The sequence below is a fragment of the Xenopus tropicalis genome, chromosome 6, assembly GCF_000004195.4.
Source record: "Xenopus tropicalis strain Nigerian chromosome 6, UCB_Xtro_10.0, whole genome shotgun sequence".
Classification (NCBI taxonomy): domain Eukaryota; kingdom Metazoa; phylum Chordata; class Amphibia; order Anura; family Pipidae; genus Xenopus; species Xenopus tropicalis.
The window spans coordinates 133530636-133547215 of record NC_030682.2 but is presented as its reverse complement, the minus strand read 5'-3'; the positions used below and the strand labels follow the sequence as shown (position 1 = coordinate 133547215).

The following is a 16580-nucleotide window of genomic DNA, read 5'->3' as shown; positions in this document are numbered from 1 at the left end:
GCGAATAGATCAATTTAGGAGAGGTTGCATAACAAGTATGGCTTAAGCAATTCTTTCTGCCAGCCAATCAAGGGTCAGAGTGCCAATGTAATTTCCCAAGTATTCTCTCACTCCTGTTAGTAGCTAATGGTAAGGGTATAACTATTGAGAGGGCAGTGGAAGAATGGCAGTAGTAAGACAGGGTTAGGCCAGCAGGCAATGCTTGGGAGAGGCTCCACTGCTGATGCACACAGGGCTAGGCTATCTATAAACATAACTAACAACATAAACATAACTAAACAACCCATATTTGAGAATATTAAACTGTAAGCCCGTAGATTGACGTCTTGGGATGTTGGGAACAAGGACCCAGACTAGGGCAAGGAGAAGAAAGAGCAATGTTCCTAGTGCCCCCCCATGTGGTTGCGCCCTAGGTTCCCAAACTATGGGTAGACCACCTAGGACAGCCCAGAGCAGTAGAAGGAGGAGGTGGTCTGATAGTTATTTAATATGTAGGATAACCCTGTAACTAGGTTGGTCCCATGTGGCCATAAACTAAGGAGTTCCCAACCAAATGGTTGACCAAAAAGGAAGGTCTTAGTCCAAGACTTGAAGACCTCTGGTGTAAGTTTAAAAAAATATATAAGGCCTCAGAGAGCTTAGAATAACCACATGTAATTAAAAAGAATGTTAATCACCAACTACTCAAAGTGTAGCGATCAAGCCAAGGATGTACCCAGGTGGCAGGTCACACCTTACATTTTTAATTCTTGTGTTATATTACAGGTATTTATACATTGTAAGGGACAGATAAACTATTACAGGGGGAAAAAAGGGGGCAATGCTCCCTTTATGTATATTTGTACTGGTTGGAAGTATAAATTGGGGCTTGTGCTATACACACGTCATGAGGATATCGGAGAAAGTGTACGTGCACACCATCTATCCTTTATTTAAAGAGCTTTCTCTCCCTGACTAGCCTGCACTTTCTAAGCAAAGCGCCAAAGATTTGTTACCTGTCCAGAATGTTTCAGCAGCCTTTAAAGCAAAGCCAGACGAGAATAACTGATCTGCAGGCGGAATGGCATGGCTGGACTCCTATGGTGCATCCTTTTCTCTTTTTCCCTTTATAGCCTGTAATGGATATTAGATATGTAGGTCCCCCTCAGCCTTCCTGATGAGGGAATATCACACATGCTTCTTCCATTGGATCTTTTTTTTAGAAAAACAGGCACTTAAGATAAAATGATGAGCAAAATAATTTAGCAAGTTGAGAAATATTAAGTTAAGAAAATCCCCAGATATGTAGGTGAGAATGTCTTGGCCTGTCTTCTACAAAATATTCACTGAGAACTGTGGAAAGGAACAGTGGTGGGTGCACTCAGCGGTGCATAGTTGAATGTACTGTGTGGCTTTAAAGGAGAAGGAAAGGCTAATAAAGAGTTAATCTCAAGCTGCAGGCATACCTTCAGTTCTTTCAATAGTGCCCTTAAATCTCCCCATATTTCAACTGTTCAGATGATCAGAAGCCAAACAGGAAGAAAAAATTCTGAGCTGTGTAAAGAAAGTTCCCATAATGCCTCACTCCTGCACCAAGACCCAGACCGGTGTCCATGCTCAGTTAGTAAGACTATGAGGAAGCTTCCTGCTGATTGGCTCAGATCCATATTCCTAAGGTGGGGGAGTGAGTTCTAGCATTCTTGAGGGAGGGGGAAGCAGCAGAGAGTAGAGAGCAGAGAGCTGCGTGTCTCTGGCAGAGGAAAACAGACACAACTAATCTTTTGACAGAGAAGTCAGTGCAGTATTTCTGTGAGTGCTTATGGCTGTATTTATATAGACCTTTCTGATGAAGCTTACTCAGTTTTTACCTTTCTCCTTTAAGTGAAATGCAGAAAAAAGTCTGTTTTGTCCTTCCAAAAACACCAGAGAATGTTCTGGCAACTAGTGGCTTTGGGGTGAAGTTGGGGCATAAAATAGACAATCTCTATATTGTGTGAGAGGTGGAAGAATACTAATTGTTGTAGGGGCCAAACTATTCTGCTTGTGCTCTTTGGAGCTGAGATTGGGGCGACATAAATCAAGTTTAGTGATGAGCGAATCTGTTCCGTTTCGCTTCGCCGAAAAATTCGCCCGCAGCTTTTGTTTTGTCGCACGGCTATTCTTTTGTCGCCTGCGGCTATTATTTTGTTGCCAGCAGCTATTATTTTGTAGCCCGCGGCTATTATTTTGTCGCCCGCGGCTATTATTTCGTCGCCCGCAGCTATTATTTAGTCGCCTGCAGCTATTATTTTGTCGCACGGCTAGTCTTTTTCTCCTGCGGCTATTATTTCGTCGCGTAGCTATTCTTTTGACGCCCGCGACTATTCTTTTTTGACGCCGGCGACAATTTTTGGACGTGCAGCAAATTTTCATCCGTTTCGAGAAACAATCCACCAATGGCAAAATGCGGAAATTCGCCGCAAATCCATGCCTGGCGAAACATTTCGCCCATAACTTAAGTCTACTAAAAAATCAATAAAACATTATTTAACCCCAATAGGATTGTTTTGCATCCAATAAGGATTATTTATATCTTAGTTGGGATCAAGTACTGGTACTGTTTTATTATTACAGAGAAAAGGGAATCATTTAACCATTAAATAAACCCAATAGGGCTGTTCTGCCCCCAATAAGGGGTAATTATATCTTAGTTGGGATCAAGTACAGGTACTGTTTTATTATTACAGAGAAAAGGGAATCATTTAACCATTAAATAAACCCAATAGGGCTGTTCTGCCCCCAATAAGGGGTAATTATATCTTAGTTGGGATCAAGTAAAGGGACTGTTTTATTAATACAGAGAAAAGGGAATCATTTAACCATTAAATAAACCCAATAGGACTGTTCTGCCCCCAATAAGGGGTAATTATATCTTAGTTGGGATCAAGTACAGGTACTGTTTTATTATTACAGAGAAAAGGGAATCATTTAACCATTAAATAAACCCAATAGGGCTGTTCTTCCCCCAATAAGGGGTAATTATATCTTAGTTGGGATCAAGTACAGGTACTGTTTTATTATTACAGAGAAAAGGGAATCATTTAACCATTAAATAAACCCAATAGGGCTGTTCTGCCCCCAATAAGGGGTAATTATATCTTAGTTGGGATCAAGTACAAGGTACTGTTTTATTATTACAGAGAAAAAGGAAATCAGTTTTAAAATTCTAAACTATTTGATTAAAATGGAGTCTATGGGAGACAGGCTTTCCGTAATTCTGGATAACGGGTTTCCGGATAAGGGATCCCATACCTGTACTTAGGTTTCCCCAAACATTCCAAAAAACCCAGAGAAAATGTTAATATTTGAATATTTCTGTTACATTAAAACCATTTAAACCAGTATATTTATCATTTAACACTGTGCAATACTTTACGACACAGAAATTGGAAATCCAAATTCCCCCGTCCCCCCCCCAACTCATGCCAGATCTTTTTTTTTCCTTTACTTTTTACTTCTTTGAACTACATTATTCAGTAATATCACAAATAATCTTCATTGCAACCTCTTAAATGAATACAAGTTCCTAATGGAACATAATCTAATTCTGTGCACTGAAATCAAATCTAGTCGGCGCCACAGATCCTTATCTCTGTATTTACTTTATTTTCTAATAGGTCAAGAAATTCAGAGAGTTTTTATTTTTTTATTTTTCTACTTTGTAATGAGTCAACAGTATAGAACTGGTCTAAAACAGGGGGTTTTAACCATTAAATATGTTCTTAGCAAGAGATATGTTATTTTAAAATATGAACAGAACATATGTAGCGGTCATGCCGAATGTATTATTTGGCTCTAAGACTTATTACATCCGACATTACAAACATGGACCATTGGCCCAGTGATGGGTAAATGGACCAGCCAAACATTCTTCTGATTGGAACACAACAGTATTGTGTATCCAATAGAGTATTTCATATTAATTTGCTATACTATATACGTGTATATTGTCATTTCAAGACCTTGAAACATAACTTACTTAGCTAGGATATCAAGCACATGGTTTCCAGTAATTGGATTAAACCAGTAAACAATACTTAACTGTATATATTAAATCTTACTGAAAATTAAGGCAATAATTCAAGGGATATTGCTTACTGGGAAATGTACTTTTTACATCCCAAGTCAAATTTATGTTCCTTTTATTTTCCTGTAAATAAAGCCTACATGTGTGGCCAAGGCATATAAAGGCCAGAGCATTCCGGTCATATTGCCCTACTAATTCCATTCAGCATTTTACATCCAGTATTTCCATTCAGACACAACAAATGCAGTAATATGGAATAGCAGGTATATATTAAGGGATACATAAATAACCTATAATAATAAATAACTTATGTATAATAAATAACCTATACAGGTATGGTATCTGTTATCCAGAATGCTCGGGTACTGGGGGTTTCTGGATAATGGGTCTTCCTGTAATTTAGATCTAATCATTTAAACAGTAATTAAGCACAATAGGGTTGTTTTGCCTCCAATAAGGATTCATTATATCTTAGTTGGGATCAAGTACAGGTACTGTTTTATTATTACAGAGAAAAGGGAATCATTTAACCATTAAATAAACCCAATAGGGCTGTTCTGCCCCCAATAAGGGGTAATTATATCTTAGTTGGGATCAAGTACAGGTACTGTTTTATTATTACAGAGAAAAGGAAATCATTTAACCATTAAATAAACCCAATAGGGCTGTTCTGCCCCCAATAAGGGGTAATTATATCTTAGTTGGGATCAAGTACAGGTACTGTTTTATTATTACAGAGAAAAGGGAATCATTTAACCATTAAATAAACCCAATAGGGCTGTTCTGCCCCCAATAAGGGGTAATTATATCTTAGTTGGGATCAAGTACAGGTACTGTTTTATTATTACAGAGAAAAGGAAATCATTTAACCATGAAATAAACCCAATAGGGCTGTTCTGCCCCCAATAAGGGGTAATTATATCTTAGTTGGGATCAAGTACAGGTACTGTTTTATTATTACAGGGAAAAGGGAATCATTTAACCATTAAATAAACCCAATAGGGCTGTTCTGCCCCCAATAAGGATTAATTATATCTTAGTTGGGATCAAGTACGGGTACTGTTTTATTATTACAGGGAAAAGGGAATCATTTAACCATTAAATAAACCCAATAGGGCTGTTCTGCCCCCAATAAGGGGTAATTATATCTTAGTTGGGATCAAGTACAGGTACAGTTTTATTATTACAGAGAAAAGGGAATCATTTAACCATTAAATAAACCCAATAGGGCTGTTCTGCCCCCAATAAGGGGTAATTATATCTTAGTTGGGATCAAGTACAAGGTATTGATTTATTACTGCAGAGAAAAAGGAAATCAATCTTAAAAATCTGAATTATTTGATTAAAATGGAGTTTATGTGTGACAGGCTTTTCGTAATTCGGAGCTTTCTGGATAATGGGTTTCCGGATAAGGATCCCATACCTGTACTATAATTTAAAAAATTGCAGTGCCCTCAAAGCATCAAAGGTTGTATTCAAAAACTTCAATAAACGTTTGTGCACTCTGTAATGCAACAAGATGCTCCAACGTGTATATTAGTGGGCGCTTGGTTTCACAGTGGGAAGTTCCATAAAAGAGTTCAGGAATAGCAAGTGTTGAGAGAGAATACCCTCCCCACAGCAGGAGAGCGCTCGTACAGACAAATGTTTGGTAAAGTCCCATTAGCACGTGCAAAAGCCACTTATTTGTAGCCTGTAATTATTTAACATATATTAACTAAATTATGCTTTTTGATTTTTCTGTAAGAGTTCGGCACCCTAGAGCCATATGACCTGTTTTTTACTTTGACGAAAAAATTTCTTTGATTATACGGCCTGGAGAATGTAGAAAAGTCAAAGGTTTTTTTTTTTTCCTCCTTTCTTTATTCCCACTGTTGTAAAACATAGGTCAGAAGATATATTTCAGTCGACAATTAGATACTTGGCTAAGGTTAGCTAATTAAGTGGCCAGAGCTTGATGAAACAAAATATTTTGGGCTTAATTCAATGACTCGGGTTTAAAAATAAACAGAAAACAAATTCAGACAAAATACTATAATTACCTTAAGTGGCTCGGCTACTCTAAACACAAGCGGGACTTGCTCCCTGCGACGACAGCACAAGCCTTGTATTCGCGGCAGTGTATAATGTAATGTCTTGTCACAGCTCATAATGTAACATAACATTACTGACTGCACAAACTATGTTTGGACTTTATTTGCTTTCGCTGTGGTTGATCCCCTGGCGTTACATTTGTACACGTATTAATTTCACAAATTGCCTGCAAGAAACCTGCTCTAGCTCAAGCTAATCAGGGTAATACCCCACTGGCGGGACTTTGGGGCTGCCAAACAGAGTGCTGGCCATTGTATCGCTATGATAACAGAATTAGATTGCACTGAAATACTATTGCTAAATATAAGCAGAGCAATTACCAGCATTATTTCGTAGTGGGGCCCATCAAAATAGGTTCTCTTTCATTCTGTAACCAATAACAGAGGTCTCCAATGTTTCTCTATAGAAGATGACCCAAAAATACCAGCAGATCATCCATCTGATGATTTATGGAAGGATCCTTTCCAAAGATCTATTAGCTAACAGAGGGAAACCTCTAGACCAGGGGTCCCCAACCTTCTTAGCGCCAGGGACCAGTACTGAGCCGAAATTTTTTTCCAAGGACCAGGGGGTAGGGGTGGGTTGCGCGAATTTCAGGCACGGGCATGCGCTTTATTTGCACCTTGGTGCGCATGTCACGTTTCTCCGCGCCTCTGCGTGCATTTAGTCGCGCCTTCTTGTGTGTGGCGCGCCAGTTTGTGCCTTTTTATGTGCCGCGCGGGAACCGCTGTGGCCCGGTACCTAACCGTCTGCGGCCCGTTGGTTGGGGACCTCTGCTCTAGACCCTATGCCCAAATTTTTCAAGACTCCAAATCTTGGGAAAAGTGACCTGTTTTCCAAAAATATATTAAAATTGCATACAAGCCATAATCACCTGGGCCTTTTACTTCTACCCCAGGGCCACTTTATATTTTTGTTTTCTATAATATTAAGCACTGAATATATATACGTAATTATTTCTGTTTTTGAAAAAAAATATGAGGGGAAACATGATTTTCAGACTGGCTGGTTGCAAACTTCACCTTAATGTCCACATCCCCTTAGAAGAAGCAAGAAGGGGATATTGCTCAGGCTCCATGGGGTGATGTAGCTGTAGGTATAGTTAATGTAACATGGCTGGAAATATAATGCACCATTGCAAGGAACTCTATAGGTTTTTCTCATAAGTTGTAAAGAGAGAGAGAACATTATAAGATGCCAGCATATTGGTTCCTTGTGTAACGTTCCTTGTGTAACGTGCAATTGAAGAAAGCACATAGTAGGAAAATGACATTGTAGTTTATATGTGAATAGTTGGCCTAAGCTAATTCTTTGTTGGGACTGGTTGATGGTGATGAGCAAATCTGTTCCGTTTCGCTTCCCCAAAACAATTTGCGAAACGCAGGTGTCGCAATTTTTTTGACACAACTGTCCCTATTTTGACATGACCATGCCCATTTTGACTTGCCCGCAATATTTTTCACTGAGGATTTGAGCAACAATTCACTAATGGCAAAATGCGGAAATTTTCTGTGAATACATGCCTGCCAAAAAAATTCACTCATCACTACTGGTAGAACCATGTACAAGAGTTCTGTCATAATGTTTGTATGTGTACTGTGCCACCCTGATAAGGGTACAGACGAAAAACATCTCCCAGAAGCACTAAGTGATAGCACATCATAGGGTTGATTCACTACGGTGCGATAACGCTTATCGCATGCTTTTTTGCGTTATAATGCGTTAAAAAAATGCGCGATTCGCTAAAGTATTATCGCATAGGGCGCAACCGAATGCGTTAATTTTTACAAATTTCGTTAATTAGCGCACAGAAATAATACTAACGCATGATTCACAAACACTTAAGGTCCCCATACACGGGCCGATAGAAGCCGCCGATATCGGTCCCTTGGACCGACTCGGCAGCTTATCGGCCCGTGTAGGGGCAGAAACGATCGGACTGGCCGACCGATATCTGGCCTGAAATTGGTCAGATATCAGTCGGCCAGGTTAGAAAATCCCGTCGGATCGGGGACCGCATCGGCTCGTTGATGCGGCCCCCGAACCGACTGCCCCATTGCCGCGTGCAGAATTCGATCGTTTGGCCCCAGGGCCAAATGATCGAATTCACCGACATGCCTCCCCGATATCCCCACCCGTAGGTGGGGATATCGGGTGAAGATCCGCTCGCTTGGATCTGCCCGTGTATGGCCACCTTTATACGCGCTTAATATCGCATTAGTCTGTGTGAAAATTAACACCTAATTGGGGCAGGCGGTAATTATAGAAAAGTACAGTTCATGAGCTTTTGGCAACACAATATGGACTTTGCAGTGGGATTTATTCAAGTATGTGTTGGCCCCAGAGTGATGCAGCCGCCAGTTTGCAGGGAAATGGGCATTTTCAGAACAGTAGTTTTACGACAGTAATGGCGTGTATGGCTAATATGGCGTGCATTTTTTCGCACGCGGTGACAATTTGTGTGTGATGTGTTAATTCGTGCGCGTTGCGTCAAATACCGCACGGTCTTCGTAACTTAAATAACGCAAACAGCATCGTGTCTAAATTAACGCAAGTATCCTTTTATCGAATCGTGCAATAAGACGCGAAAAATAAGACACAATAAAATTTTTAGCGCATGCTATAAATAGCGCACATTTTATCGCACTTTAGTGAATCAACCCCCATGTTTCCAAGTACTACTATGGAAGAGGACAAGCTGTAGGCTTGAGTGCCTGGATATCACCTTGTGAAAATAGGGGAATAGTGACTGCAACCCTATTGAGTTAAAAAAGTTAATGTGGCAACATTCTCTATACTGTTGTCTCATTATCAAATTCCTTATTAGCCGTATAGTATATAGTAGTTGTGAAGTATGATGGAGACATGTAAGACTTCAACATTACCGACCAAAGAATATTCCATTGTTGTCTTGTTGGCAGAAGTTTATGTAGTGTTTCTGCTCTTTTCGTCCATAAATAAACATTTCTGTTCCTACGCCAAGGGTTTCTTAACCTTTTTCCCAGAGGGCCCCCCGTTATGTGTCAGAATTAGCTGTTTTAGAAACTGTTATGCAGTAGTTACTTTTGCAGGAAGAAATTGTAATGTATTTCAAGAATTAGGCCCTTTGTACAGAGCCAGGGACATGGAGACCATACCTTTCTATGGAGTAGGTGGAGAAGGTCTATATTAATTCTGAATATAGGTTTCATGGCTTACTTATTTACATGATAATTGTTTCTGTAAATAATGGCAGGGAAAGTATTTAATTTTGTTAATTGCTACGTTAAACACAAAACTATTGACTGCCCCCTTGTGGATCATGTTTGTAGCTCTTGGAAAAAAAAACATAAAATGGTTCCATAGACATATCTTATTCCTTTTATAGATGCATTTCCAAACAACGTAACTATGGGAAAAGTCTTATTTACATTCATGTTTGCCTATAAGTAGTTGTTCAGCCTAAGCACATAAATGCAACAAACTATTTAGCTGTACCAAAATTCCCACAAGGCAAAACCATCTGAACAAATGATAAACACATTTTGAACCACATATATAATATTGTGTGTCTGTGAATAGTGAAACAAAGTAGTATAGTGCGTTGTTCTACTGGAGATGTAACAGGAATGTTCTAACAGGCCCGTTAGTGGATATTATTACTATTTCTACTCCTTACCCATGGATTGTATTTATAAAATGGCTGCTTGAAATCTTCCAAAAATACGATTTTGTTAAGAAAAACGTGATTTTTTTCCTGCAGTTTATTATGTGACAAAAGCGCAACAAATCCAAAAGCAAAAATACTTCCATCGAGATCATGTAGAAGCCAATGGCAGATGTCCCTTTGCAACCGGAAGGTCTTCCTTTGCTTTGTGGTTTTATAGGTTTTTGGGTGTTTTTGTACTGTAGGTGTTCTTGTCATTTACACAACAATACAAATGACAGTTTTTGTGTGACCATTCGTTTCTGCTTTTCCAATTCAGATCTTTTGATATCTGAATTTTGATATTCGAATTGCTGACATACGTAGAAATCTAAAACCACCAAAATTCAAATATTAATAAATGCTCCCCTAAAATTTGAGTTTGATATTTTTTGCCACAATTTGAGTTGCTGCAAAATTGTTTCTCCCCCCCCCCCAAAGGTCTTAGCGAAGGTTTATTAAATGAAGATGTAATTAACAGCCTATAGTTTGCCACTTGCCTAGTAACTTGTATGGACCAATCAACAAGTAGAATTACTTGGTTGCTATGGGGTAGATGTGGGCAAACTTTAGACATATTTCATCAACCCAAGTTTTAAGCTGAAACTAAAATAAAAGTATAGAACCCATTATCCAGAATGCTTACGACCTGGGGTTTCTCCAGATAGGGGGTCATCTGTAATTTGGATCTCCATTCCTTAGGTCTACTAAAAAAGAATTTAAACATTAAATAAGTTCATCCAAACTATGGAAAGGCCATTTCCCGTAGACTCCATTCATACAATGAATCCTAATTGGGTTTATTTAATGTTTAAATTATTTTCATACCTACACAAGACAAGACCTAATGCTAATCTCAAGGTAAACTGCCCCCTTAAACTTGTGACCAGTGTGCCACAGACGCACAAACATGAGCCGAACGTAGTCGGACGGCTAATCTCTGTGGTGCAGATGATCTATAACTTCTTACATTCAAGTCTTTTTAAAGGTCGGTGGCATCAACCCTTGTGCTGTTTTTAATTATGATCGTTAGACGTTGATAAGGTTAGAAGACCAATCCAAGTCTGATTGACAACAAATGACTTCCAGATGCTTCTCATTCTTCCTATTACCTATTGTTTTTTCTTTAGTAGGTTATGCAATAGAACATGCTTTCATTAAAGCAATAAGTAGAACCAGATATCTGGCTTCGATGGGAAAAAAAAAAATCCCCCCAAAAACCATTGGCGTAGCTTCATACTGCAAAAAAAACCCAAAACAATGATAAGTTACTAATCAGTAGTATTAAAAATGCATATGTATTAAACTACAGGTCTGTCCTATCCTATACACTATTCACTTTTATAGATATTGTGCATAGAGTTCTAATGCAGATGCCGGTGCCCTGCCAGCCCAGTCCAACCCTGTAGATATTTGAAAATGCAGTTTTAGTCTTCCTGCTGTTATCACCAGCATATTTACTTTATTTTCCATATTTATCTTATTGGTGACCCCCTAAGCTACAAACTGTTGACATTTTACAAAGGCAGCATTCAGCAAGCCTCAATATATAAACATATCTTATCGTAGTTTTGCACAATTTTGGGGCAGATTTGTTTAAGATTGAACTGGGGAATCTAAAGGAGTCAGTTCAATCTACATTCCTGTTTAACAACTTTATAAATGTATTAAAGCAGATACAAGTTAATTGTATAGATAGGTCGGTACGGGTCTGTGTGTGCTCTGGGGAAGGGTACAACTTGATAGACTTTGGTCATTTTTTTCAACCCAACTTACCTATGTAACTATGTCAGTGTGTGTTCAACTGTTTTCAGTTGAATGCATTCATTTTGCACATTGAGCATTAACACCTGTCCAAATCCTCATCCATGATGCATATTGCATTTTGGGAGAAAGGATACAAAGCAATCATTTATGGTGCTTGGACACATCATTCCGGCACAGACAACACATTGTTAAATAGAAACAAGTTTGTCACCGCGTGCGAAAAAACGCACGCCATATTAGCCATACACGCCGTTACTTTCGGAAAACTACTGTTCTGAAAATGCCCATTTCCCTGCAAACTGGCGGCTGCATCACTCTGGGGCCAACACAGACTTGAATAAATCCCACTGCAAAGTCCATATTGTGTTGCCAAAAGCTCATTAACTGTACTTTTCTATAATTACCGCCTGCCCCAAATAGGTGTTAATTTTCGCACAGACTAATGCGATATTTAGCGCGTCTAAGTGTTTGTGAATCATGCGTTAGTATTAATTTCTGTGCACTAATTAATGCAATGCGTTAAAATTAATTTATTCAGTTGCGCGCTATTTAACGCATGCGATATGCGCCTTAACGCATGCGATAATACTTTAGCAAATCGCACGTTTTTTCCGCGTCAATTTTAATGCAAAAAAGCATGCGATAACGCTTATCGCACTTTAGTGCATCAACTCTTAAGTTTCTACCAGTGTATGCATGTTAGATGTAGTGTAGTAGTTTAGTTCCTAAAGGCTGGGCTTGAGCGCTAGGGGTAGGCAGGGGAGGTGCTAGGGATGGGCAGAGGAGGCGCTAGGGATGGGCAGGGGAGGCGCTAGGGGTAGGCAGGGGATGTGCAAGAGGTGGGCAGGGGAGGTGCTAGGGATGGGCAGGGGAGGGAAGCACTTATGATTTAGCTGATTATATAAAGAAGTATTTGGTTTGTTTTCTTATCGCCTCTTCATTTTTAGCGCAAACACTTTCTTGCATATACTGCAGAAGTCATAATTATATCACTAATTACGCTTTCTTTGCTCGCTTTCTCAGGAACAAGAACCACAAAGAAGAAGGACAAGAAGAACAAGAAGAAGAAAAAGAAGTTACTGGAGAGGGCCCAGGAACAGCACAGCGTTGTCCTTGCTACAGACCGGTCCAGCCAATAAAGAGACAATTCCTTAATTAACTTTTTTTTTTTTTTTTTGCTAAGTGCACAATGGCTGCTACATGCTCTTGCACACTAATGAACTGCGGAACCGCTGCTTTAACAGTATTGGTTGCAAATAACATGTGAACCGATTCACAAAGTTGTTTGTGTTATTTATACTTTTTTAAAAAAAAATGTTTTTTCCTCAATCCGGAACTTCCAAAAAGGAGTGAGCGCTGAGTTGAATCAGTGTTGTAGTTGGGACAAAGAATTTTTTTTTATTTTATTTTTAATTATTTTTTTGGTTTTTAATGTAGTGCCTGTGACGGGCACTGGCAGAATTTTGGAAGAGGAATTGTTGTAGAATTGCAGAAACGCTCTACAACTACTCGGACTTGTGTGTATTTCTGTGAAAGGAAAATAGAACAGAATAAAGAAGCCCATTGGAGGGAGCGATCCAATATTGTTTTTTTTCTCGTTTTACATACTGTACATTTCACAATTGTACATGAAATATTTGTTTAGGTGATGTTTGTTCCCAGCGCCTATTTTATTAAAACAGTTGTATAATGAAACTGTTTAAGCTAATATACTGTACTACAGAGGTAACTGCATATTGTCCCATGTAGCCTATCGGTTATTTGTACATAGTGCTGAGAAGCTACACATAATAAACTTATTTACTGTGTAATAAGGTTTCTTTGGGTCTAAATTCTCAGGTTTGCATAGAAAAGCAACAGTATACACCTTTATCTAATTTCAATCCAAATGATAGAGCTTGTGTTATAAATGCTTTTTGTTTTTTACTTTGATCACATTTCTTCGGTTCTTTAGGGAGGATAAGAAGGTAGTTAATCCGATTCTTCCTCCCAGTTAAAGCCACTATATCAGTGATCCCCATCCAGTGGCTCAGGGTAACATGTTGCTCCCCAACCCCTTGGATGTTGCTCTCAGTGCCCCCAAACCAGGGAGTTATTTTTGAATTCCTGACTTGGGGGCAAGTTTTGGTTGAATAAAAACAAGATTTCCTACCAAATAAAGCCCCTGTAAGCTGATAGGGTGCATAGAGGCTGCCTAATAGCCAATCACAGCCCTTATGTGGCTCCTCCATGAACTTTTATGGTGCTTGTGTTGCTCCCCAAGTCTTTTTACATTTGACTGTGGCTCACGAGTTAGAAAGGTTGGGGATCCCTACACTATATAATAAACTTGGTGCAGGTGACACTCGTGACTATACCTGGAGCAAAGTTTGCAACATAATCCACTCTTTCTTCTAAGTAACTGGGATGCACCGAATCCAGTTGAATATGGAATTTACCACAATTTTTGACTGAATCCTGAACAGAAACTAAACCCTAATTTCCATGAGTAAATTAATCAAATTAAAGTAGAAGGAAAGTTACAATCATTGGGGGTTTAAAATTTTTGCCCCCCGTGATTAAGATCACTTACCTGATACCATGGGCTGTTGCTCCTATTAGCAGAAACCACACCGGCTTGGGGTGTATGCAGACGAGCAATCCTCTTCCTTCCTTCTCTATTTGCTCTGATCTTGGGACACACACATGCACAGTATGACTTTTTTGTGGCTTTCCACTCTGTGCAGCCGGCATGAGGAAAGATGATGGAAGAGCATCTCTCTTCTGTATATACCCCAGGCCAGGGTGTCTTTTTGCTAACAGGAGCACCAGCCCGGGGTATCAGATACATTAATACAATCACTGGAGAGTGCCTAACATTTTAACACCCCTGCTAATTCTACCTTTCCTTCTTCTTTAAATAAAAATAAAATAACTATTGCCTTCAGTTGTCACATGATCTAAAGTCATGTGATATTTAGGGTTTTGATTCAGCTAGGCCAAATCTCAGTCCTGCACAAAAGGCTTGGCTTTGGCGGAATCCAAAATGTAATTTGCAGATCTAAAACAGAAAACACAAAGTAGCTAAACACAGTTTGAATACTGATCCTGGATTCAGTTCAGGATTCAGCCAAATCCAATCTTTTTTTTGTTTTGTTTTTGCAGAATTCAATTTTGCCAAACCCTGATCGGAATCCAAAAGGCCTCCCTGCCAACACACAGGCGGAGGACAGTTTCAGTGCAACCCCTGTTATTGGGACTCATATTGAACATAACATAGGTGTATATTGCAATTTTGAAACAGACAAATCTATTTTCTTAACAAGGTGATTCTATCACAATGTATGAAAAATGTATATTTTGTTCTTAGAAGGGAAACTATAGAGCTCATTCAGCTAATTAAAAGAAGCTGTCTGCCATTTCTTGCTGGTTTTCTTTTTCTTATTCAAATTCTTCCAGGTAAGTTCTAGAATATGGAGAATATTTCCCACCTATTCTGCCAGCAGTCAGTGTTTTCCATAGAGTCCAAATAGAGCAATACCAAACACTCTGTGCAGTGGAGGGGAAATTCATGTTTACAATTGAATAACTTTTTAATGATCTCAACAGTGTTTGAAGTTTAAATTCTACCTAATTTTACTGCTTTTTATAGTAATTACATTACAGATGACTCTAAAACCATATTTTCGATTAATGTATATTAGAAAGCTGATTGGAATGACAATTTATTTTGTTACAAAAACAACAAAAAAAGATAGTCCCCCTGTAAGGAAAAAATAGAGTGCCCTGACCAAAGGTTGTCTCACAAAGGGGGATCTAATATCCAAAAGTCTAAAAACAAACAATCTGGTTCTTTGTGTCCAAAGGGCTCCTTCAGGTACTCAGGCCTAGGAGTAGTTCAAACCTCTGCACCACCTGTAGTTACAACCCTGTGTAAATACATTTATTTTGTAGAGGCATTCTTCAGGGCACCATCTTAGTATTACCTTGTAATGGTCATAGATATATATATATATATATAGTGCTATTATACTTAGTAGAATGCCTTATGCATATTCACAAATTCAGAAACAGTATTAAGAAAAATCACATTCTGGATACGGTCAGTAAGAAAATGTCTTCCTAATCGACCTACATTTCACCCTTCTACTTTGTTCCTGCTCAGGCCTTGGCCAACCTACTATAGAGTTAATATGCATAGCACATGCAAAAATCTGTATATCTTGGAATAATAAACTTTTCTTGATCATATTACTTTGCTTATTTGGAATATGACTATCTGTCAGTTTATCAAGGCTGATCTGCGTTGGTCTGTGTAGGGACCAACAATATGGCATTTATTAAACAGAGCAAGTGGAAAATAATGGAAAGTATTTATCCCTCAGAATTGGACCACTTTTATGATTGTTTGGTTTCCATATGCACCAACTAACATGTACCAAAAGCTCCCCTGCGAATATGTTCCAGGAAATCTAGCACATTACATCTGGGAGAATCCACAATTCCTTTGGCAAGGTCAGAAGTCAAAGTCATTGGTTTAATTTCATGTAAACATACATTTCAAAAGTAGGGTCATGTGTCCCCATCAGTGATCCCCAACCAGTGGTTTGAAAGCACCATGTTGCGCCTCATCCCCTTTGATGTTGCTCCCAGTGGTCTCAAAGTAGGTGCCATTTTTAAACTTCTATCGTGGAGGCAAGTTTTGGAAGCACAGAGACACCGTTTTACTCCAAGTAAAGCCTCCTGCAGGCCAGCATGGGGCTACCAAATAGCCAATCACAACCCTTATTTGGCATCCCCAAAGAACTTTTTTCATGCTTTGGTGGCTCCCCAACACTTTTTACATCTGTGTGTTGCTCATGAGGTAAAAAAGGTTGGGGATCACTGGTCCCCATTATAGGACTGGAAAAAAAAATCACAAAAGGGCAAAAAATGTAATTGAAAGGGGTAATTCACTGTAAGAGGAACTCTTTGTATGGTTTAGACAGTTGGTATCTTCAATTTTAATGT

At 39.0% G+C, this 16580-nt stretch overlaps 1 protein-coding gene across 2 annotated transcripts in view; it reads left to right on the top strand.

Moving 5' to 3' along the window:
- The window catches only part of rspo2 (R-spondin 2), an 88585-nt gene extending 75183 nt beyond the window's left edge, over window positions 1-13402 (top strand). For both annotated transcript variants that reach the window (XM_012964623.3, NM_001011386.1), the window contains 1 exon segment: window positions 12615-13402. In XM_012964623.3, coding sequence (XP_012820077.1) covers window positions 12615-12730 — 116 coding nt within the window. In that variant the 3' untranslated portion in view covers window positions 12731-13402.
- Window positions 13403-16580: the final 3178 nt, after the last annotated feature.